Here is a 24,841-nt window from a genome sequence, read left to right on the forward strand (position 1 = left end):
GCATGGAAAGCAGGTGCTCTACCACTAAGCTATAGCCCCATCCTCTTCAGAAAGAGGAGGGAGGGGCAGATTGGGGGTGGAGTAGCACTGTTTATTAAAGGGATAGAATCCAACAGGCTAGAAAACCTAGGAGGACCAGAGTCCTCCACAGCATCATTATGGGGGAAAATATGAGGACTGACAGGAAATGTGTTACTGGAGAGATGCTATCACCCTCTGGATCAAAATGCTGAGAGTAACCTGAAGCCGGGGAAGCAAATCAGAGAGGTATCAAAGAGAGACAGAGTTGTAATAATGGGTGACTTCAATTACCCTCACATAGACTGGGTAAATTCATATTCAAGAAATGACAAAGAGGCCAAATTTCTAGAAATGCTAAATGGCTGTGCCTTAGAATAGTTGATCGCAGAACCAACCAGAGAGAAAGTGACCTTGGACTTAATCCCGAGTGGTGCCCAGGACCTGGTGCAAGATGTCAGATCTGTAGAACCATTGGGGAACAGTGACCATATCGTGATCCAATTCAGCTTATATGTGAGTGGAGCATTGCCAAAGAAGTCCAGCACAGATGTGTTGGACTTCAGAAGAGGAAACCTGTCAAAAATGAGGAGACTGGTAAAAAGGAAGCTGAAAGGGAAAGTCAAGAGGGTCACTTCAGAAAACATTTAAAACCACAATAATAGAAGCGCAGTTGTAATGTATACCAAGAAGGAGGAAAGATACCACCAAGTTCAGGAGGACACCAGAATGGCTAACAAGCAGAGTCAGGGAAGCTATGAAAGGGAAGAAGACGTCCTTCAGAAAATGGAAGTCCTGCCCAAATGAAGAGAACAGAAAGGGACATAAACTCTGGCAAAAGAAATGCAAGGAGACAATAAGGGATGCAAAGAGAGAGTTTGAGGAGCATATAGCTAGAAGTGTCAAGGGGAATAACAACAATTTCTACAATCAGAAAGTGTCAAGGGGAATAACAAAAATGTCTACCCTACAATCAGGCTTCTGTACAAGGACTGGAACATAGCTAATGTAACTCCGGTTTTCAAAAAGAGATCCAGGGGGGTTCCGGCAACAGGTCAGTTAGCTTAACTTTTGTGCCAGGTAAATTGATGGAAAGCATACTTAAGGACAAAATAGTTAAACATATAGAAGAACAGGCCTTGCTGAAGGAGAACCAGCATGGCTTCTGCAAGGGAAAGTCTTGCCTCACTAACCTTTTAGAGTTCTTTGAGAATGTCAACAGGCATGTGGATAAAGGTGATCCAGTTGACATAGTATACTTGGACTTCCAAAAAGCTTTTGACAAAGTTCACCATCAAAGGCTGTTGAGTAAACTTAGCAGCCATGGGATAAGGGGACAGGTTCATGTGTGGATTGGTAACTGGTCGAAGGACAGGAAACAAAGGGTAAGAATAAATGGGCAGTTTTCAGAATGGAGGGAATTCAGAAGTGGAGACTCCCAGGGATCTGTACTAGGACCAGTGCTCTTTAACTTGTTCATAAATGATATAGAAGTTAGGGTAACCAGAGAAATGGCCAGATCTGCAGATACTAAACTATTTAGGGTAGATTGTTAGGAGCTCCAAAAGGATCCCTCCAAACCGGGTGAGTGGGCAACAAAATGGCAAATGTGGCTCAATGTAAGCAAGTGTAAAGTGATGCATATTGGGGCAACCCCCCCCCAACTTCACATATACACTAATGGAGTCTAAGCTGTCAGTGACTGACCAGGAGAAAACTCTTGGGGTCGTGGTGGACATTTTGTTGAAAGTGTTCTCAGAGTGCGGCAGCTGCGAAAAAGGAACATTACCATGAAGGCTTCTTCCTGCTGCAGGATATGAGGACATCTCGTGGGTTATGCTTCTCCATTGCTGCAGAGGCAGGACTAAGCAAATTGACTTAGAAAAAGCTTAAATAGACCTTGGAAGGATAGCCCCACCCAGTTCTGAACAGCTGAACTAAGTTGAGATAACAGAGAACAGAGAAGATCAAATGAAGAGAACTGTAAGGAACAGCAAATAGAGAAAAATTGTAGTCCCCACAGTATACAAGGACAGCCCAAGTGGGTGGGCCAAATTGTCCTCATATCCAGCAGCAGAAAGAAGCCTTCACAGTAAGTAACCAATGCTCCTTTCCCTGTTGCTGAAAGAGGAAATCTCATGGGACATGCCACAGCTGATGAGCCCAGGTGGGAGCATCCGGGACTACTGCTGAGGGTGTAACCGCTGTAGCGCTCTTCTACCAAATGCAGCTTCAGCAAAGCGTTGAGTGTCCATCTTATAATGTCTTGTAAAGGTAGATGGGGATGATCATGTTGCTGCTTTACATATCTCTGACAGAGGAGCGTTAGTAGAAAAGGGTGCCATTGCTGCTGCTGCCCTGGTCGAATAAGCCGAGAGATGTAGAGGCATTGGTAGGTTCAACATATCGTATGCCAGGGAAATGCAGACTTTGATCCACTTGGCTACAGAGGATTTTGAGACCTTCTGGCCCATGGAAGTAGGGAGATATGACATGAATAAGGCATACGAAGTCTGGCATGGCTCAGTATGTTGGATGTAGACCTTTATGCATCAGCAGACATCTAGCTTGTGCCATGCTCACTCCAACAGATGTGAAGGATTAGGGCAAAAAGAGGGCAAGATAACATACTGGGATCTGTGAAATACAGACAGCACTTTAGGAACTAATGTTGGATCAGGGATCAGTCTGAGGCCGGTGAAATTATGAATAAATGCTCATTTCTTGACAGAGCCTGAAGCTCTGACACCCTTCTGGCAGAAGTAGCAGCTACTAGGAATGCCAGTTTGTAGGATAGAAGGCAGAGCAGAATCTAGCAGATGGGCTCGAATGGGAGACATTGTAGCGCCTGGAGTATGGTATGCAGATTCCATGTTGGGAAACAGTATACAGTAGGAGGAAAAAGCAGTGTAGCTCTTCTGAGGAAACATTTGAGGTGAGATTGTATGAGGCATTGCTGATGGGTGTTAAGAGGCCAAAAGTCCCAAGAGTGCTGCTACTTGTCGTTTCAGCATGTTCACTTTCAGACCCTTGTCCAAATCCACCTGTAAGAAATCAAGGAGGTCCTTGAGGTCACACGTTTCCCTATGTTTCAGGTGTCTAGTGCACCATTGCAAGAAGGCCCACTAAGTGAATTGATAAATATAATTAGTGGAAGCTTTCCTGGAAGCTAATATCGTGTTCTTGTTGGAATATCCATGCTGCTTCAGGTGGTTCCTTTCAGTCTCCAGGTGGCTAATTTTAACCAGGCTGGGTCATGGTGCACGATGGGTCCTTGATGTAGGAAGTCTTGAGACTGGCAGAAACCACTGGTGCATTACGGCGAGATGGAGGATCTCTGGAACCCAGCAGAGGCGTAACTATAGGGGGGGCAGGGGGGGCACGTGCCCCGGGCGCCATCTTTTCTGGTCACATGGGGGGCGCCGACATGACAAAATTTTTTAAAAAATTTTTTAAAATTTTTTTGTTAATACAAATGTTTCCTGCTCAGTGCAGCAGCGCTGCAGCAGTCAAGGGAGCGCGTAGGCAGCCCATCCCCCACGAGCGGTCCCTTCTGCGCCGCCCGCGCCCCCCCCCCATTGCTTTGCTGGCGCCTGGCGGCCAGTCAGTGGCTTGGCTTGGCGGCGGCAGCGGGCGCTTGTGAGGAAACACCTAAGTATAATGTAGTATGTTGTGGCGCGGGGGGCGCCATTTCAGTGCTTGCCCCGGCGCCATTTTCCCTAGTTACGCCTCTGGAAACCAGTGTCTCCTTGGCCAGTATGGAGCCACTAGGATGACCTTCATCTGGTACAGGTGGACCTTGCAAAGGAATCAGAGACACAGGAAGAAAGACCTACAGCAACTCCTGTGGCCATGATGTTGACAGGGCATCTACTGCTTCTGCGCCCTGGCACGGGAAGTGGGCAAAGAACCCTGGGTTTGGTGTTGTTGGGTGCCGTGAAAAGGTTGACCTGTGGGCATCAGAAGTGCACTGAGAATTGGCTGAATACTAGATGGCTGACGCGCCATTCTGCTGGTGAATTTCTATGGTTGAATTTCTGGCTGAGCCAATCCGGTTTGGTGTTTAGAATTCCACTCACATGATGTGCCCACAGGGATGCCAGGTGTGTTTCTGTCCACTGGAGGAGACTTGTTGCTTCTTGGTGTAGGGAGAGTGACCTGGTTCCTCCTTGGCAACTGACATGGGCTTTCACCGTGACATTGTCTGTGATCAGGACATGTTTGCCTCTCAACAGGTGTTGAAGAACCATCAATGCAGGACGGATGGCCCTCAGCTCCAACCAATTGCTTCTGTGATCCCTTTCCTGTGGGAACCATTTCCCCACAAGAATGCTGGATGCAGTGGGCTCCCCATCCCCAGAGGCTGGCATCAGTCATTATGATAACTCTAGGTAGTTCTAGAAATAGTTTTCCTTGGAAAAAAACAGTTCAGGATTGTCCACCAATTCAGGGACTGATGGAGATTGAAGGGTGCTAAGACTCTCATGTGGGACTTTAGTGATATCACATTCTGGTAAGAACCACTGCAGTGGGCGCAGGTGAATCCTGGCCCAGTCTACCACCTCCAGGGTTGCCACCATTAGCCCCGATAGACAAGCCAGAGTTAGAAGCGGTACCCTGGTGCCTGGGGGAATCAAATAAATTCCTTGGGTATGATTAACCTGTTCAGTGTGGTGTCTATTACTATCCTCAAATGATGTAGTCTCTGAAAGGGAGAAAGTCAGCTCTTTGAGTGATTGACTAGGAACCTGTGGGTGAACAACACTTGGAGCGAAAGGCTCAGGTCTGACCGGGCTGAAAATAGATCCAGAACTACAGAGGTCTTCTAGAAAGGCAAAGATTCTGACACCCTGGAGCCTGAGGTGTGGTATCAGTGGTGCCATGACCTTGGTGAACACCCTGGGTGCTGAGGATAGACTGGGAGGTAAGGCTTTGTATTGGCAGTGCCTGCATGCTTATTTGAAGCGGAGTAATGTCTGGCTGTCTAAATGAATTGGAATGTGGAGATAGGCCTCTGTCAGGTTTATTGAAGTGAGGTGATCCACATGGTGGAGGAATCCTGCAACTGATTTCAGAGTCTCCATCTTGAATTTTTTGTCTGACAAATTTGTTGAGAAACTTGAGATCCAGAACTACTCCTGGATCTCAAAAAACCTGTCCTTTTTGAGCACAGTGAACAGAATGGAGTAAACCCCTTTGACTTGCTGTTGAAGAGGCACGGGCTTTACTGCCCCTATATTTTCCAGATGTTGTATGGCCCATAGAAGACCTGAATGCTTGGTATGTCAGCATGAACATGGAGTTGGCAAAAACCTGTTTGGGGTTAGAGTGATATCTATTCTGTGCTGAATGGTCTGAAGGACCCACCTGTCATTGGTGGAGAGTTCCCAGGCATGAAAGTAGTGTGTTAAGCAACCCAACACCAGGAGTGAGTCAGGACTGCTGTCTAGTTGTTTTAGTCTGTCCCATGAAGGGCTGATGTCTTTGTCTGGTAGGTTTGTCACTGGGTCTGAATCTGCTCCAAAAGGGACGTTGTGCTCTGTTGTCTCTGTCCCTGGGTCTGAAGGGACAAAAGGATGGAAAGGGCCATTTATTCTGCCTACAGAATTCCCTATGTGTTGTATGAAGGGCTTTTCTCTTATCCTTGGTTATGATGAGTAGGTCATTTAATGCCTTATCACCAAAGAGCTTGGAACCTATGTAAGGGACAGCTGCCAAACTGGAGTGAGAGATGGCATCTATCTGCCAATGTTTCAACCCTAGGGTTTGTCTGGCCACTAAGGTGGAAGCGGTGGACCTGGCTGCGAAGTGTACTGGGTCCATAGTGGCGTCACACATAAAGACCTGTGCCTTCTGGATCTTTAATAACATTTGTTTTAGGCATATTGGGTCCTCTAGTGGGCTTTGAATTGCATCATTAACCCATAAGGGTGAAGCCCTGGAGATGATGGAGGCCGCTGCAGAAGAGTGGGATAGTTAGGGAAGAGGCTTCATGAGCCCTTCTGAGGGAGGGATCTATGTTTTTCCCCCAGAAGGGTCCCTGAGGGAGGTGTCTCTATCCTTTGGGAGCACTGTGCCTCAAAAAAGGGCCACTACAGGTCCATCAATGGGAGGCACTTTGAGGAGCTCAAGGCTTTCTTCAGAGAACCTGAAAATCTATTGGTCACTGTACTAGGCTTCCTGGTTATAGCAGGTGATGCCCATTCCTGTTTCACTGTGTCACTGAAAAATTCTGGGGAAAGAAAATTATTTCCCCTGTTCTTATTTTTAGGAAATACGAGGGCTCCCCTGGAATTGGATTGGTCCTCTTGGGAGGAGCCCAGTTGCAAGCCCAGGGTGTGAACTGCCTTACAGTTGGAGAGGGGCAAAGTAATCTGGGACCAACAATCCCTGAGAGGAAGAAAAGGATTCAGTAAGTTGGTCATCATGCAAGCTGTCCTTCCTCTCTGAAGTCATCAGCAGGATCCTAGTCCTCTGGAATGATGGGGTCCTCTGGAGCAGTTGTTCTGGAAGAGGGACCGTCTCAACATTAACCGGGGCTTGTGGCACCTGTCTGAGGGGTACTTGCAGATTGGATGACTCGAAGCCTGAGATCTCAGAGGAATGAGGGGAGCTATGCCTTTGGGGGGGGGTTCCCTTTACCCTTACTTTTCTTTTTTGGTTTTCTAGAAGTCTGGCTTTCTCAGGACAAGAAAGAGGAAGATGGGTCTCTCCATTTACATCTTGCCCCCTTCGATGACCTGGACTGCTGAAGAGACTTATCCAGCAGGACTTTAATCGAGGTCTGCCAGGCTGGAGGTACTGAATCAAATGCACCCGAAGGGGGAGTGAGGTTAGGAGGAGAAGCAGGATAGTGAGGAATACAGAGCAGAAAAGGGGGCTCTTTTCTGGGTAACCACGAGAAGGAAGAAAAGCTGGTAAAACAAAAGAATTGAAAAAGAGAAGGCTTTTGGGGAGAGAGGAAAAAAGGCTGTCTCTTGAGCAAACACAGGGCTATCAGAATTGGGCAGGGTTATCCTTCCTATTCAAACATTCTAAGTTAATTTGCATAGTCCTGCCTCTGGAGCAACCGGAAAGTATAACCCAGAAGATGTCCTCTTTCAGCAGCAGAGAAAGGCATATTCCATGCTAGGGATCATTAGGAAGGGGATTGAAAAATAAAAATAAAAATTCCCCTATACAAATCTATGGTGCAGCCACATTTGGAGTACTATGTACAGTTCTGATCACTGTATCTTAAGAAGGACTCTGTAGAACTGGGAAAGGTGCAGAAAAGAGCAACCAAGATGATCTGTGGCTTGGAGCACTTTCCTTATGAGGCAAGGCTACAGCATCTGGGGCTTTCTAGTTTGGAAAAGAGGTGACTACGAGCAGACATGACAGTGGTGTATACAATTATGCATGGGGTAGAGAGAGTGGACAGAGAGAAATTTTACTCCCTCTCCCACAACACTAGAACCAGGAGTCATCCCATGAAACTGAAGGCCAGGAAATTTTGGACCAACAAGAGGAAGTACTTTTTCACACAGCACATAATGTAATCTATGGAATTCTCTGTCACGGGATGTGGGGATGGCCACTACCTTGGACAGCTTTAAAAGGGGCTTAGACAAATTCATGGAGGACAGGTCTATCAATGGCTACTAGTCTGGTGGCTATAGGCCACCTCTAGCCTTAGAGGCAATGCCTCTCTATACCAGTTGCAGGGGAGCAACAGCAGGAGAGTGAGCATGCCCTCAGGGGCTTACATACTGAGGGCCATATACTGAGTCAGACCATAGGTACATCTAGCTCAGTATTGTCTACACAGACTGACATCAGCTTCTCCAAGGTTGCAGGAAGAAATCTCTCTTAGCCCTATCTTGGAGATGCCAGGGAAGGAATTTGGAATCTAGATGCTCTTCCCAGAGCTGCTCCATCCCCTAAGGGGAATATCTTACAGTGCTTATACTTTTAGTCTCCCCTTCATATGCAACCAGGGTGGACCCTGCTTAGCTAAGGGGACAAGTCATGCTCACTACCACAAGACCAGCTGTCTTCCCAAGTTATGCTTCTCAGGGGCATCTGGTAGTCCACTATGTGAAACAGGATGCTGGACTAGATAGGCCTTGGGCCTGAACAGCAGGGGTGTTCTTATGTTTGGCTTCCAACCTAAACTGTGGTTTTCAAACTGGCTTCAAACTGTGGCTCAGATCCTGGTTTAGTTGTCACTTACAAACCATGGTTTGTTGGGTGATGACGGTTCAGACTTCATGCTCAACCACTGTTTAGTGTTATGTTATCTAAACCCTTTGTGAATGTAAATTGAGCCTCCAATTTTAATTCAGAAAATTAGTGTACTTCAGTTATCTGAAGCACTGAAGACCCAAATCTAATATATTTGCATATTCTAAAGAAAGGATCATCCATCATCAAACTCCAATATCATCACGTCAGATGAAGAGCAGTTTTGCTGGGGAACAGTTCAAATCATTTAATGCCCCATCTGAGCCATGGTAGTCTCAACTGCCCCAAATGGTTTCTTCCCAAGCTGGACCTTGAGCCCTGAAGCTCACCGTTTTGCCTCCTTTGCCAATGACTCGCCCTGCGGCTGAGGCAGGGACTCGGATGTGCGTCTCTAGCTTCACTTCTTCTTTGGGCCCAAAAAAATTTTCCTCTTTAAGTTTGCCATAAATTCGTCCTTGCGCCTGCAAGCAGGGAGAAGGAAATAAAAAAGAGCAGAGTGCTATTAAATTACTGGTTAATTTATTCATGAATGTATTACACTTTGTGCCTGTCTTGACAACACAGGATTAGTTATGCTTTAAAACCGACACATTTTTAAATGGCCTCTGTTGTCTCATCTGCTGTTGAAATTTAGATTGTAAACTTCTTGGGGCAGGGGTCTTTCTTTTTTTTACCTGTTTGCTTATGTTACTCTTTAAATCACCATGTACAATGACTGTGGCATAACAACTACTACCATTATAATATTGGCAGATATACTGCAAATTACAACAGGACATCAGTCTAGTAACGCTGCATGCATACAAGTCGCCCAAACGCAAAAATTGTGCAAATGACATTACAGACACCACTTTAAAGAGAACTAAGTTTCTTTAGAATACAGCCCACTCCACCTCTTCGCAGGGGACCTCTGCCTACCACCTACAACTACCAATCAAGAATGAACCACAAAGAATTAGGTGATCTCCTCCCACAACTATTCAGTGGACACAATACTTTTTATAGGGGGAAACATGAGAGATGTACTCCTGTACCCTAAGCATGTGTGAACAGTTTCGACAGAAAGTATACCATCCCGAGTTCATGTGAGTGCAGCCTGTGAGTTTTCAGTAGGGAAAGGGAGAAGAAGATCCAGTGTTTTTCAGCTCTAACCCAATTCAAGCTTTCAAGGTTAAGATATACATCACAACAGTTGTAAAATTAAAATTACACAACTGATGTAAATTAATGACTGCCAAAATGATTATTTTTAATTGTTCATTACTGGAAAACCAATAAATTTTAAAAAAGATAGAGAACACCTTTGCCCATATGCACCTCCCAGCTGGCTTTGACTAGCTGGGGAGACTTTGCTTCATGCTCTCTCATTCATTCTAGCAAGACCTCTTAGGATGACCGATAAGGAGGCTGTTTTCATGCACAGCCTCACCCAGGCTAGGGAAGCCCAGCCTGGGTTAGGCTGCATGTGAGAACTGTCAGGATTGGGCCCAATCCCGGCAGGGGCAGCGCTGCCTAGCCCGGGTTTTAGCTGGGGTTAAGGGCCATTAACCCCAGCTCCAGGATCATATGTTCGCTTAGGCTGCATTCAGCCTGAGTGGACATAAAGATGGAGTGCGTCTGGAGTGCCCATCTCCCGGAAGATCCTGTCAATAAACCACACTCATGGTGCAGTGCATTGCTGGGTATCTGGAGCCCGGGATGCGTCACCCTGACACCCAAAGCTCCGTGCTGCATGGCTCGGCGCGGATCATTTGGGAGTGTGGTCCGTGCTCCCAGCAACATTTCTGCTATTGTCCGGGGGCGGGGGGGAGGTGAGTTGGACCAGCCTTCTCCCCACCCACAAGAATGGCCCCAAGGTCTTTTCAGTGGTGGCACCCATACAGTAGAACCTGTGAATGTCTTTCTGCCTCCTTGCTTGCGTATACTATCAAATGGAAGTATTTTATTTAGGAAGTTGTTTTCTAGCTGCTGAATCTCATTATTTATGCTACTTCTTAACTGTGCTTTGCACATTTGTTGTAAATTTCTTGGTGAAAACAGATATAACATGCAAAGTGCTCTGAAAAAGTTTGAGCGCACGTTATCTGCTCTGGAAACTAACACCTCAGAATGCAGCAAATGTGTATTCAAATCACTTGGAATGTTGCATCTGTCATTACATCTGTCTTCATCTTAGAATGTTATGTCTGTCTTCTTTTGTTTTATAGCGTTGGCAATCACTGCTGCTTTAGACTTTGCTGGCCTATTTTAACAGATGCTGTTTTAATGATGTTGCTCTACATTTTTATTTTTAATTGTATGTCATTGAGTAATTGGAAAGCAGAGAATGAATCAAATATGGTTTAAACATTAGTAAGATAATGCCCATCTTCATGTGTAGCCCCCATAATTGCAAACATAATGCACACAAGATGGGATAGAAGAAACCTTGAACTGGGCTTCTGGTGGTCCAGTGATTATCACCATCCGCACTTTGGAATCCGGCGTTTCTGGAGGAGCAATCTGGAGCAAAAACAGGGAAAAACAAAAAATAAACACTTTTGTCAAGAATCTGGCATCAATACAAAATTCACTGGCAGACATCCTAATGCTGGGTGCATGCTTCAAACAACAGTATGCTCAGGGGCTAGTTCCCATGCTTCCAAAGCATGGGCATTCTTGAGAAACACGTCCCTGATCCTCAGAGACTGTTTCATGTTTAACAGAGTGCTTCTGGAACATGAGGAGAGCTTCAAAGTATTTGTGCTCTAGCACTGCATATGCGTGCCATTATTTGAAGCATCCATGCAATTTTAGTCGGGGTGTCTGTGTGTATGTGTGTGAAAACTCTCTCAAGGCAAGCAAGCCTGATCTGTCCACCAAACCTAATGCTTGTTTTGTCCAGCAAGACAAGCAAGTTGTGTCAAAGGCCAATCTATCCATGTATAAAGGCAAAAGAGTGTTGTATCCAAGTGGGCAGCTTGCAGCAGCCAGGCAGGAGACAGGCAAGAAAGAAAGAAAAACAAGAAACACGACATCAAGTGGGTTGAAAAAAAATCAAGCTAAAGTGGCAGCAGGTCACTGAATGAAGAGGGAGCCCCACAGCCTGATGGGCAGAAACCACAGGGAATGGGGTGAAGGAGAAGAAACTCTTTTAAACTTCTCCACTGGTTTTCAGACCCTAACCAGACAACAGACACTCATATCTCAACCATAAGATAAAGGTGTGTGTAGGCCACCTAATGGCACAGTGGGGAAATGCTCGACTAACAAGCAGAAGGTTGCCGGTTTAAATCCCCACTGGCACTATATCGGGCAGCAGTGACATAGGAAGATGCTGAACGGCATCATCTCACACTGCACGAAAGGAGGCAATGGTAAACCCCTCCTGTATTCTACCAAAAGAAAACCACAGGGCTCTGTGGGTGCCAGGTGTCGAAATTGACTTGATGGAACACTTTACCTTTAGTGTGCACTACACCATCCAGGTAGATTAAAGTGGACATCCAACATGGAGTTGGGATGGAAAAGTGACAGGGAGGAATTAACGCCTGCTTTGGGAGGGGATGGCTGTTCCTCTTTTAGGAGATCTGGCACTTTGAGAGCCCAAGCTCTCTTATGTACTAAGCAGAACAGTTAGTAAGACCTGCCCTCGCTTTGAGGTGTGTCTCTGCTGTTCCTATTTTATAAGAGCAGAAAACAGAGAGAGGGATACGGTGACTTGCCTGATGCCACACTATGAGCTGCGTCTTGAATACCCAAATTCACATCCAAGGACAAATTCCACTGGGAAGTTCTCCTGCGTAAGCCCCAACCAAATAAAAGGGAGCTGCATAAGAGCACAGTAATCCCTGTCAGTTCAATGGGACCTGAACAGGATAATTTCCTGGTGGATTGGGCCCAAACTCTATAAACAACAACTTGGCTCTCTCACCTATGAATGCTGGTGCAATTAAAAGAAAAACCTCCTTAAGAAGTATGTTTCTACTGATTTCCTAGAACAAAATGGTGACAGACACCACACTTTGCAGCAATCAACTGATTTGAGAGATTAAAGCATTGAAGTGACAGAAATGAATGGGCACCTTGATAGAGGCACTTGCAAATCTGGAGAGCTGTTTGATATGCTGTCCTTTCTTGCCAATGATCGCACCCACAGCCTGAGCAGGGATGAAGACGTGCACTGTCTCTTGCTCAGGAGGCTGCCAAAAGAAGATTTTTTGTGATCTCTAATCAGTAAGCGTCAACCTGGATATCCCAATCTGATATATAACTAAAAACTGTTGCCTTTTCCTCACCAACCACTGGCTGAGTTGCTATGACATCACAGAAAATTTATATACATTCTGCCAGCTGTGATGAAAGGCTTTGGCTTATGTTTCAGAAACAGTAGTTAAGGTAGTAAACCTGTGCATGGGCTGTGCCACTTCAAACTGCGAGGTAGAGACTCACATGACTGAATACTGCTCCATACAAAAGAAATCTCTCTTCATATAAAAACTGAATGTCAGGGAGAAGGATTCTAACCTAGCATTCTTCTGGACATACAGGAGAATGCTAGGCTAGAACCCTTCTCCCCAACATTATATTTTTGAATGTGTGTGTTTACGAATAATTTTTCATGAGGGGCATTCTATCAACTGAGCCATCACCAGCCTAAAATGGTACAGTCCAGGTGTTTACATGTTTACCATCTCAGCTGCTATATACAAAAACTAAGCCTTTGTCACAAAATACTGACAAGCCATGCAGGCTCTATGAGAGAGATGAGCTGAAGTTCAGATGGGCAGGCGGTGGGGAGAATCTCACACAGGTTCTGGGAAAAGGAGAGGCCATGTGCTCAAGGCAAAAAGACAGGAGCACTGTGAGGCAAGGGGCAGGAATGATTAATGGGATAAGATCAGGGTTCCCTGTAACAGGGATTCCCAGAGGTTGTTGACTACAACTCCCATAATCCCCCACCAAAGGCCACTGCAGCTGGGGATTCTGGGAGTTGCAGCTGGATAAGACTCCAGGGGCAGAGGGCTAAAGAGGACAGAATAGGCAGCAGGTTGAGCTGCAGAAGTCTGAAGGGTCCTTGGGTCTCTCTTCTTGGTTCCTTGTTTTGTCAATTTCAAGTACAAACCACTGTGAGAGTGGAAGAGGCAGTTTTGCTGCTTTTTAAACACACATCCTTATTCTGTTCAGATATAAACTCTTTTTTAAAACTCCAGTGTATTCGATTAACCCATTCAATTACCTGCCCGTGTAAAAAGAGAAAGTTTCAGCTCAGGCTAGGGCTCTGGCAAACCTTTGCAAGGAAAAAGTTCAATAATCACACAGCAACTACCAAGAATGTCTCCCTACGTGCTTCTGAAGTGCAGATCAATCTTGAGGTCAGAGATGAGACAAAGAAGAGAAGGCAGTCTCTAAATTCTTATTAAGACACTGTGCTGTGTCTGTACACATGTGAATGACTGTACACACCTTCATTTAAAAAGTGAACCTGGGTACAGGGTCCATCAAATCCAAGGTATAGATGGGAAGTGCAGGTACGGTGAACGTAATGTATGAATTACTGCACATACATAGAGATCTGTATGTGTGTACATTGTGCACAGATTATCCATGAGTTAGACGTCACATGAATAGGGTTTAAGAGTGTTCTAAATCAAAACCATTGCTCTAAACTGTACCTGGGAAACAAGTGGATGGTTTTAAGACGGGCTTAAATAAATCCATGAAGGACAAGTCTATCAATGGATACTAGTGAGGGCTATAGGCCACCTACAGCCTCAGAGGAAAGATGCCTCTATATATCAGTTGCACTGCAGGGGAGCAACAGCAGGAGAGAGGGCATGCCCTCATCTCTTGCCTGTCGGCTTCCCGGAGGCATCTGGTGGGCCACTGTGTGAAACAGGACGCTGGACTAGATGGGCCTTGGGCCTGATCCAGCAGGGCTGTTCTTATGTCCTTAAGTGGATGCCAACAGAGGCCCCAGGTATATAAAGTATACCACGGGGACTGGGATCATCTTTTTTTACACTTTAGTGGTGGGTGCGAACAGACCCGTGTAACTAGTTCCTACATGGAAGCAAGGTTCATGCCAACTACATACCAAAAAAGAGCTATACGGTGCTGCCCCAGAGACACTACTTGGAGGAGGTGGTACAGCATTGGATGAGGCTGGAAAGAGGCCGACGGCAGCTAGGTTGAGACCAGGTATCAGGTGTGACTGTAGCTAAAATTAAAGAAGAGAGAGAGAAAATAAAACAGGGGGAACAAAACACCAGTTTTACAGTGTGTGTGTGTGTGTGTGTGTATTAATTGTTAATGCTGACATCCTTATTTTACTGCACAGGACTTGCTTTCAGCTAATTGATTACAATCAGTCAGTTTGACCTAATTCCATGACCTGTCAAACTGCCTTATTTAAGCACTGACTATAAGCCATGACTTTTGAATCACTTCATTAATACAAAGCAGTGATGTAACCTATCTTGCATTTTTCCCCAAAACTGTGCCATACTTTTTTTGCTCTGATGCTAGTGCCTCCTGTTCACCCAAAATCATGTTAATATGCTGTTCATGCTGGTCTAGTTTCTTTCCAAATGTCTCCAATGTCAAATTCATATCTGCTTTAAATAAGTTCAGTTTGTTTTCAGTCTTCTTTGTCATATTATCTTCCAACTGTCATAAATTTTTATTCAAATTTTGTAATTCCGATGTAAATAAACCCCACAATTCTAATAATAAAAAGTGTTATCTTTTCCCTAGCTTGTCTTCATCCATTTTTAATACTTCTTCTTTACTCGGTTTTCTCCTACCCATTTTTAAAGAATGAAATGCACCTTTATCCCTGCACACACACAAATTCATTGAATGGCAACAGTCTCAGTAAGAATGTCAATCACAATTAATATATATGGGGGGAGGGGAAACGTATATGCAGTTGAACCAGAAAAAAGACCAAACAACTATATATCTTGCACTTAAAGAAGGCACTCTATGAATCATCAAAATAAAATGGGCATTAATAATTGCAAAAGAACAAAACATTACAGACTTTAAATCTTTAAACACTTCTTGGTCCAGACCTCTACGTACATTTTATAATCCAAGGAAAAGCTATTAACCCAAAATAACCCAAAATATTTCCAGCTTGCTCAAAAGGGAATAATCCAGTTAATTCTGTTAATGGTCCAGTTGACGACCAAGTCTGGAGGACAAATTCCATGCACCTGAGTTCAAGGAAAGAGGAAAGGGAAAGATCTGACCTAAACACACTCACACTCATAGCTGCCACATCATTCTCGTAAGCCTCCCTCACTTTCTTCATGATCTCTTGCTCCGCTCTGCAGCAGTTCTCAATGGAGCCTTTCACAGTGATGGTCCTTTCTGGGTTGTACAGGGTCAAGTCCTGCAGACTGAGGAGGACAAAGACAGGAGTGTCAGAAGCACCTGGCTCACAACTCGTGGGTCACCCCTCCTCATTTTTGTGGGTCACCTTGTTTACAGCAGAAAGCATTCCACACAACCTCTGTACTATAAAATTCTCACACACACTTTCACACAAGGCTCCCAACACCGTGGCGTGCTATGGCATCAAGTCACAGGCAGGAGCAGAGACTGCAGGAAGTCCTGCCTTACTACCAAGCAATAGGCAAAGGGTGCTGTATCAGGAAGCTCTACCCGGCAAGGTTCTTGATGTCACAAAGTGAAGGCTACATGCTGCTAATGTGTGAGTGGGAAAGAATGCCCAATAATGTGCTCATCCCTGAGAAGGGTCTTGTGGTAGCATGCTTGACTTGTCCCCTTGCAAAGCAAGGCCCACCTTGGTTTGCATTTGGATGGGTGATTACATGTAAGCACTATAAGACAGTCCCCCTTTAGGGGATGGGACCATAGCTCAGTAGAAGAGCATCTTCATGCTTGCATGCAGAAGGTCCAGGTTGCCACCCCCTGGCATCTCCAGGCTGGGCTGGGAAAGACTCCTGCCTGAAATCATGGAGATGCTGCCAGGCAGCACAGACAATACTGAGCTACACAGACCAATGGTCTGACTCGGTATTAGGCAGCTTCCTATGTTCAAGGCAGAGGGCAAAGAAGTCCTTCAGAATCTTGTCCAGCTTTGCTCTAGTCTTTGGCCTGACATAGCTATTGCCATTACATTCAATACACATGTGGAGGGTTCTCACCTTATGGCTCGCCTCTTACTTTCACAGGGATGGAAAAGTACCTGCAGGATCCTGGCAGACACCCTTCCCTCCCTATGTAAAACGCGTGAGAGCACGGCCTCTGAGTATCATCAGAGACTCCTGGGACATGATCCCACCCACTGCTGGGTTCCTGCCCGGGAAGTGGCTTGCCAGACTTCAGTGTGCCTGAGGAGAAGCTGAGAGTGGAGGGGGGGAAAGAGGACCCAAAAGTCTTACGAGGAGATGGTGATCTTCGTTTCCGTGTCCTGTTCCACCTTCTTCAGGTTGCGGCCCTCTTTGCCAATCAGTCGCCCCACGAAGTTGTTATGGGCCAGGATTTTCAGAGGTACTTCATCAGCACTTGGGGGGGGAAATGCATCAAGAGAGTTGTGAGGGCATGGGCACATCGGCTGCTGAACAATTCCAGGATATTTTTCATGTCTCAGGTACAAGCTACACATGCAGTGGGATGAGATGGTAAAATCCTGAAGGTCGCTCCAGCTCCATCCTTTCCCCTCGGTGGGTGTGGCATGTTGTAAAGGAGAAGAGCAGAAGAGGAAGTGTGGGAGACACTCCAAGTGTCACTCTCCTCTCCTCCACACTTCCACTGCCTTTCTCCTTTTCAGTACAGTGAGCACACCAGCTGCAGAGGAGATGAGGAGGTGCAAGAAGGACTGTGAAGCTGAGGGTACTGAGACAGCCAGCAGACCAGGTGATGGGCAGGAGGTGGCAGCTACCCTCCTTCAATAATTTGCCACCCTAGTTAACTGCCTCACCATGCCCTATTATGGGGCAAGCCCTGGGCAGGTCGTACTGGGCCAGATCAACCAACGCTCTGACCCATCATAAGGCAGTTTTGTATGTTCCTCTAAATGGAGTGGGAGTGGGAGCGGGGATAGGGGAGAAGATCTGGTCTTGTGGTAGTGAGCATGAATCGTTCGCAAAGCAGGTCTGTCCTGCTTTGCCTTTGGATGGGTGACTGCATTTATTTTTTATATATTTTTACATTTATATCCCACTCTTCCTCCAAGAAGCCCAGAGTGGTGCACATGGTTATGTTTATCCTCACAACAACCCTGTGAGGTAGGTTAGGCTAAGAGAGAAGCCACTGGCTCAGAGTCACCCAGTGAGCTTCATGGCTGAATGGGGATTTGAACTCGAGTTTTCCCGATCCTAGTCCAACACTCTAACCACTACGCTATGCTGTATTTCCCTTCAGGGATGGGGCTGTAGCACAGTGGCAGAGCATGCGCTTTGCATTCAGAAGGTCCCAGGTCCACTCTGCAGCATCTCCAGGGAGGCCAGGAAAGACTCTTCCCTGAAACCTCGGAGAGCTGCTGCCAAAACTGAGCTAGAGGGACCAAGCAGCATTAGGGAGCTTTCTGTGTTCCTTGTCAGACCTCTTGTCTTGGGAATAGGCTCTACAAATACTGTGGACCTTCTCCCCACCAACCAACCTTACCCCCTCCCTTCCTCAATAAAACCCTCATAAAAGGTCAAATCAAGCATGGTTGTCACTATGGTTTCTTTTGTTATTTAACCGCCTTGTATTAAATGCAAGGATACAAATACTCATCACCCATAAGGAAATCAATAAACAGCCCAGCCTTACGTCTTAGTGTCTTTTGCCTCCTTCTGCATGATTTCCAAGATCATCTTGCAAGCAGCAGAGCAGCCCTCTGGGGTTGAATGGATGCTGATTGCTTTCTCTGCTGCCCCTGCATTTTCCTTCCGGTGCACATCAATCCTGAAGGGGATGGAGAGGGTCACAACATGTGCTTAAAGAATTGGACACCTGAAGATGCCACAGAAGAAGCGTCAAGCCCTCAGCTGCCCTTGCCTGCTCTTCTACTTCCAGCCAAGCTCCTCATATTACCGGTATTAATTATTTCTTGTTTACACAGTCAGACAGGTGTTATTGACTGGTTTGTTTTATCCAGACATCGAGTCCTTCCCAAGGACCTGGGATGGCTGGATTTTATTATCAATGTTGTTGCTGTTATTATAGATATGATCACAGAATACAGGCTGTTTATAGGCTGTAAAGTCGCTTTTTGTAATTGTCGATGGTGATTTCTGTGGCCCCGAAGGTGTTGAGGTGCTCTTCAAGTTGTTTTGGAATTGCACCTAGGGCGCCAGTTACCACCTGGATTATTTGGGTCTTTTTCTGCCACAGCCTTTCAATTTCAATTTGTAGATATCTGTATTTGGTGATTTTTTCTATTTCTTTTTCTTCTATTCTGCTATCCCCTGGTATTGCTATGTCGATTATTCTAACTTGTTTTTCTTTCTTCTTGACTACAGTTATATCCGGTGTATTGTGTGGCAGATGTTTTTTGTTGTTGTTAATTAGATTTCTATAATACCCTTCCAAAAATGGCTCAGGGCGGTTTACACAGAAAAATAACACTCTATTCCACTATTCCACCTCCACCCAGTCCACTGAACAACAACTTGCAAACTCTCCAGGCAGGAACTACGGCCAACATCCTGACTAATGAAGCACCTGCTGCTGACAGATCTGATGCAGCACCAGCACCCGCATGCATGTGGGGGGGAGGGGGATGGATTTTGATGATCTCCCCTTCCCTGGAAGCACTCTGTGCCACTAAAAAAAATATGTCTCTGAGGTTGTTCAGTCCTCAGGGACATAACTTTGGGCAGCATAAAGAACTTCTGAGGGAAGGAGAGGTCATGGAAATTAACACATCTCCCCCAACTCAAGTGCTGGTGCTGCATTTGTCTGGAACTCATGCTGCGGCTCGGAACTTCTTGTGTTCCGTTCATTGGGATGACATCCCGTTCATCAGGATGTCAGCCTATGTCTCCTACAGGCCACCTAGGCTAGGTACACTGTTAAATAACAATTTTTGCATTAATAGAAATTTTGAATCTTGGGTAGCTCCCATTCACTGCCTTGAACAAGACGACTTTCAAGGGGATCCCTTCAGAATTGGCCTGGAGTCTGCAGCAATCTCCAGGTGAATGCTGAAAGCAATCCTGGAGTTGTGAAAAATGTTGGGGGGTGGGGTGGAGATATGGAGAAAATATCCTGCCTGTCTCTGAGTGGGCTGGGTTCTTTCTGTTTTTATCTATGTGGAATTTATCTGGCTGTGCTTTCTTTCTGGTTGTCTTATGAGGTTTTAACTAATGTTTTAATTAAACACAAAGAGTAACATCTGTTAGTGACCAACATTCTGACTAACAAATGGAGATTAATGCTGCACTGGTGCTAGTGTGTGTGTGTGTGTGTCTGTGTGTGTGTCTGTGTGTGTGTGTCTGTGTGTGTAGAGAATTTCAACCATCTCCACTTCCTCTGGAAGCCTTCTGTGTCATCTGAAATTATGTCCCTGGGGGCTGTGCCGCTCTCAAGGACATATTTTAAGCTGGCAAAAAGCACTTCCTGAGGAAGGAGAGGTTGTCAAAAATTGCCCACACTGCTGAGCCAGCAGTGGAGCTGAACTGGTTGAACTTCTCAGAAGCACCAGAACTTTGTTAGTCAGGCATGTCAGCCACTGTCTTTACTTTAATATTCTTTTATTGTCCACTGCTTTGGTTGCCATTTTTTCCCACAGAGAATGTGTTAAATGCATTTGTAAATACATACATATAGCAACCAAAATCTGCAACCTAAAGTGACTACCTCACCGTGCCTTATAGCAAGACAACCTCTGGACCCAAGAGAGGCAGTGCTTTAGTTCCCTGAACCCTTCTGCTCACCCTTCTTTAACCTCTTAAGTCTTCTGTGCCTCCACTGCATCTCTACATCACTAGCACACTCCTGGTAGTAAATGAACGTAGTGAATGGGAAGGATTGTGATGCAAGTGGGGCCTTACTTGGACTGTGTCTGCTTGGTAATGTTGCGTATGGTGGCTCCCTCTTTGCCAATAATGGCTCCCACATACTGGGTGGGAACCAGAAGCCGGAGGGGGATGTCTACTGGCTGCTGCTTCACAGGCGCTCCTGAAGCCACAGGAGAACCCTGCCTGGGGGCACCCCGTGTCCCAAAGCCTCCTCGGCGTCCATTTTCTGCACCCTGCACAGTTTGCTCATCGGGGATGTAGGAGACCTTCAGTGCATGATTTTCCAGCTGGTGTCCATTGAGTTTCATGATGGCTCTGAAGAAGAAACAGAGAGAGAGAGAGAAGAAGTAGGAGAAACTCACACAAATAATTTCATTGCATCTCACGTATATACTGAAATATCTAATTCACTTGTTCCCAAGTTTCAGGATAGGTCATAATCCAGAATTAGTACATAGTATTAATAAAACCAGGTGAAAATATAATCCAACTATCCCAGATTCCTAAAAGTGTATGCCCAGCCACCAATAACCTCTTGGTTTCCTAGCAATTTGATTTGCCAGCACATACCACACTTGGAGTACTGTACTGCGTACAATTCTGGTCACCACATCTTAAAAAGGACATTGTTGAACTGGAGAAGGTACAGAAGAGGGCAACCAAGATGATTAGGGGCCTAGAGCACCTTTCTTATGAGACAAGACTACAAGACCTGGGGCTTTTTAGTTTAGAAAAAAGACGTCTGCGGGGAGACATGATAGAGGTCTATAAAATCATGCATGGCATGGAGAAAGTGGAGAGAGAGAGATTCTTTTTCCTCTCACACAACACTAGTACCAGGGGTCACTCCATGAAATTGATTGCCAGGAGGTCTAGGACCAACAAACGGAAGTACTTTTTCCCACAACACGTGATCCACTTGTGGAACTCTCTGCCACAGGACGTGGTGACAGCCAACAACCTGGATGGCTTTAAGAGGGGTTTGGATGACTTCATGGAGGAGAGGTCTATCAATGGCTATTAGTCGGAGGGCTGTGGGCCACCTCCAGCCTCAAGGGCAGGGTGCCTCTGAGTACTAGTTGCAGGGGAGTAATGGCAGGAGAGAGGGCACGCCCTCAACTCCTGTCTGTGGCTTCCAGCGGCATCTGGTGGGCCACTGTGCGAAACAGGATGCCGGACTAGATGGGCCGTGGGCCTGATCCAGCAGGGCTGTTCTTATGTTCTTACCACAAGACTGCAGAAAGAGATGCATTGTTTCTTCTTAAAGATCCTGTCCACAGTATAGAGGTTAAAGTGCTAACTGGTTTTTCAGCTCAATGGAAGTAAGTCATGTTGAATTCAGTGGGACATTTCCAAGTGTACATAGGATAACGTTGACCTCTGCAAGGACTGAGGTAACTTGCAACTGAAGAAACCCCCAAATAATGGTAGACATGCAGACTAAGTAAATGGTGGCACTCCCAATGTGTTCTTGGCTTGCGCAATACTGGCACTCACACAGAGTGGGGGAAATTAGACGGCCTCCCCTTCCACCTGGTAGTGCTCTGTGCCACATGAAAATGGATGAGTATCTAAATCCTCCCCAGCTCCCCGGCCCTGTGTCACTGCTGCTGTGTTAGTCAAAGTCATTGGGAGCACTGCTGCTTCCTTAATCTGGATGTCAGCCACTGCAGTGAAGTGACTAGTTAATGCAAGTAAAATTAATGGGTTGATTCAGACGTAATGTGGAGCCATAGTTTGGCCTAGTCCCATGTGACATTCCCAAGTTTCAGGAGTGCATGCCTCCTCACTCTCATGCTTGCGTGAGCATCTACTTCCAATTGAGGTAAAAATAAACCATGATTGGTTGTCACATCCAAACCAACATATCTCAGTTTATTCTCGCCTATTTACTTAAAATAAACTGCAATCTGTACCCAAAGTTTGAAGTGGCAGATTGTCCAGCTGGCCAGCCCGCAATCCCAGCTTCCCAAGGAGGAGGGAGAGAAGGCAGGAGCATGAAGAGGCCGGGAGGGAGGCTGGATGGGGGGACGAACAAGGCTGGCGGTGTTCCTGGGTCGGCCGGAGGCAGAGGAGGTGGCTGGACTACAGTGGCTGGCCCAATGGCCAGGAGGCGCCTGCTGATGATGTCAGCAGCACAACCTGGCTGACAGAGGTGGGGGGGGGTATTTATTTTCATTTATTTAAAATATTTCTATACTTCCCAAAACTTGCATCTCTGGGCAGTTTACAATGAAAATCATTTAAAATATTAAATCAATTAACAATTAAAATCATTTAAAAGATTAAAAACATTTAAAACCCAGTATAAAATTATTTAAAACTATAAATCTAGGAACATAGGAAGCTGCCATATACTGAGTCAGATCATTGGTCTATCTAGCTCAGTATTGCCTTCACAGACTGACAGCGGCTTCTCCAAGGTTGCAGGCAGGAATCTCTCTCAGCCCTATCTTGGAGATGCCAGGGAGGGAACTTGAAACCTTCTGCTCTTCCCAGAGCGGCTTCATCCCCTGAGGGGAATATCTTACAGGGCTCACACATCAAGTCTCCCATTCATATGCAACCAGGGCAGACACTGCTTAGCTAAGGGGACAAGTCATGCTTGCTACCACAAGACCAGCTCTCCTCTCCTGGGTAATTAAAAGCCTGGGTAAATAAATGTGTCTTCAGTGCCTTTTTAAAAGCTGCCAGAGATGGGGAGGCACTTATTTCAACAGGGAGCGCATTCCAAAGTCCAGGGGTTGCAACAGAGAAGGCCTGTTCCCGAGTAGCCGCCAGATGAGTTGGCGGCACCCGCAGGCGAACCTCTCCAGAGGATCTTAGCAGGCGGTTGGGCTCATGGTGAAGAAGACGTTCTCTTAAATACCCAGGGGCTAAGCTGTTTAGGGCTTTATAGGTAATGACCAGCACCTTGTATTTTGCCTGGAAACGTATCGGCAGCCAGTGCAATTCCTTCAACGTGGGAGTGATATGGTCTCTCCTAGATGACCCAGAGACCAACCTGGCTGCCGCGTTCTGAACTAACTGCAGTCTCCGGACTACGCACAAAGGCAGCTCCACATAGAGTGCATTGCAGTAATTTGGGTTGCCGGAGGGGAGGAACCAGCATCAGGAGAGAAGCAGGGGAAAGGAAGGGAAGGGGATGACCTGGGGAAATTAATAAAGGCTATGGGGCAGAAACAGGAAGGGAGAGGCTGGAGTGTTTGGCTTGCGAAGCAGCCTTAAAAGGAGCTAGCCCATGATGAAGAGCAGAGAGAAGAGTGGGCTATAGTCTCCCAGTGAGGAGCCATCCCCTTTGATAAGATGTGCCAAAAGAAGAAGACACAGGTGTTGCTAACACCCTCCTCTTTACTCTGAGGTTTGGCTTGGCATTGCAGCTGATCCCCCAGTTAATGGTACAGGGAGATACGGTCAGACACAGATCAACAGAAAACCAAGCCTTGGGTAAATCATGGAGGATTAGGTTTAACTGTGGAGGCACCCTCAGATGAAACTCCCCTGAAGACCTTAAATAGTCGACGGGGTTCATAATAAAGAAGGTGTTCTCTTAAATACCGTGGGCCCAAGCTGTAAAGGGCTTTATAGGTAATAACCAGCACTTTGTATTTTGCCTGGAAATCTATAAGCAGCCAGTGTAGATCTTTTAGAATCAGAGTAATATCGAACCAAGATCGATACCTAACCACTACTTTAGTTGCAGGTCTCTAGGTGGTAGTGGTTGACATCCTGGCTAACAAAGCACCAGTGCTTCTGAAAAGTTCAATTAGTTCAGCTTTACTGCTGACTCAGCAGTGGGGGCAAAATTTCAATGACCTCCCCTTCCACAGAAAGCATTCTGTGCTAAATGAAAGTATGTCCCTAAGTGTCATGCAGCCCTCAGGGACATGTTTTTGGATGATACAGAGGGCTTCTGAGGCAAGGGGAGGTCACTGAAATTTCACACACACATACATACACCAATGCTGTGTTAAGTCTGGAACTCTTCAAAAGCAGCACTAGTGCTTTGTTGGTCAGGATGCAAGTCAGTGTTTTAAAGGTTTATTTCACACACTGCATTTTTAGTTGTACAACACCTTTCTCTTTTTTTTAATGAAATTTTTTAAATTTTTAATTGAGCACCAAAAAATGTGAAGTGTGAATGAGATAAACAGAAAAAAAATGTTTCTCATACAGGTACATCTGTGAGAGGTCTAGGATTAGCTAAGGAGTCTTCCTTGGTGGTAATTCAACGACAAACCCAGATTTGTTTCTGCATAATATTTGGACATGATGTGGATATAATTTAGATATAATAACCTTGCTAACTGAGTAACTCTGCTAGCTGAGCAAAGAGACACCTGTTAAAGTGGTGATTATCTTATATTTAGCAGGGGGAGAGCAACTGGCCCTATCCAACTACAGCACAGCATCCCTCCAGTGTCTGTTGCTGGTGTGATTCTTGTGTTTCTTTTTAGATTGTGAGCCCTTTGGGGACAGGGGACCATCTTATTTATGTGTTGTTTCTATGTAAACCACTTTGAGAACTTTGGTTGAAGAGCGGTATATAACTATCCTTAGTAATAGTAGTAGTAGTAATAATAGTATAATGTGGCCACAGAAAGCAAGGTTCAAATATAATTTTACAAGACTGCAGT

General features: G+C 45.7%; 1 protein-coding gene across 4 annotated transcripts in view; it reads right to left on the minus strand.

Moving 5' to 3' along the window:
- IGF2BP1 (insulin like growth factor 2 mRNA binding protein 1) overlaps positions 1–24,841 on the minus strand; it is a 122,381-nt gene that overhangs the window by 35,638 nt on the left and 61,902 nt on the right. For 3 of the 4 annotated variants that reach the window (XR_008309844.1, XM_053261786.1, XM_053261787.1), the window contains 8 exons: positions 20,238–20,519; positions 18,013–18,147; positions 16,638–16,760; positions 15,494–15,629; positions 14,321–14,443; positions 12,309–12,425; positions 10,672–10,746; positions 8,574–8,705 (listed from right to left, as the gene is read on the minus strand). Coding sequence is in view for 2 of the 4 variants with exons in the window: in XM_053261786.1 (XP_053117761.1) it covers positions 8,574–8,705; positions 10,672–10,746; positions 12,309–12,425; positions 14,321–14,443; positions 15,494–15,629; positions 16,638–16,760; positions 18,013–18,147; positions 20,238–20,519 (1,123 nt within the window). In the remaining 2 variants the exon portion in view is untranslated. Of the gene's footprint in view, positions 1–8,573; positions 8,706–10,652; positions 10,747–12,308; positions 12,426–14,320; positions 14,444–15,493; positions 15,630–16,637; positions 16,761–18,012; positions 18,148–20,237; positions 20,520–24,841 lie in introns of all 4 variants that reach the window. The other variant, XR_008309845.1, reaches the window with a different exon arrangement.

The sequence above is a fragment of the Hemicordylus capensis genome, chromosome 6, assembly GCF_027244095.1.
Source record: "Hemicordylus capensis ecotype Gifberg chromosome 6, rHemCap1.1.pri, whole genome shotgun sequence".
Lineage (NCBI taxonomy): Eukaryota > Metazoa > Chordata > Lepidosauria > Squamata > Cordylidae > Hemicordylus > Hemicordylus capensis.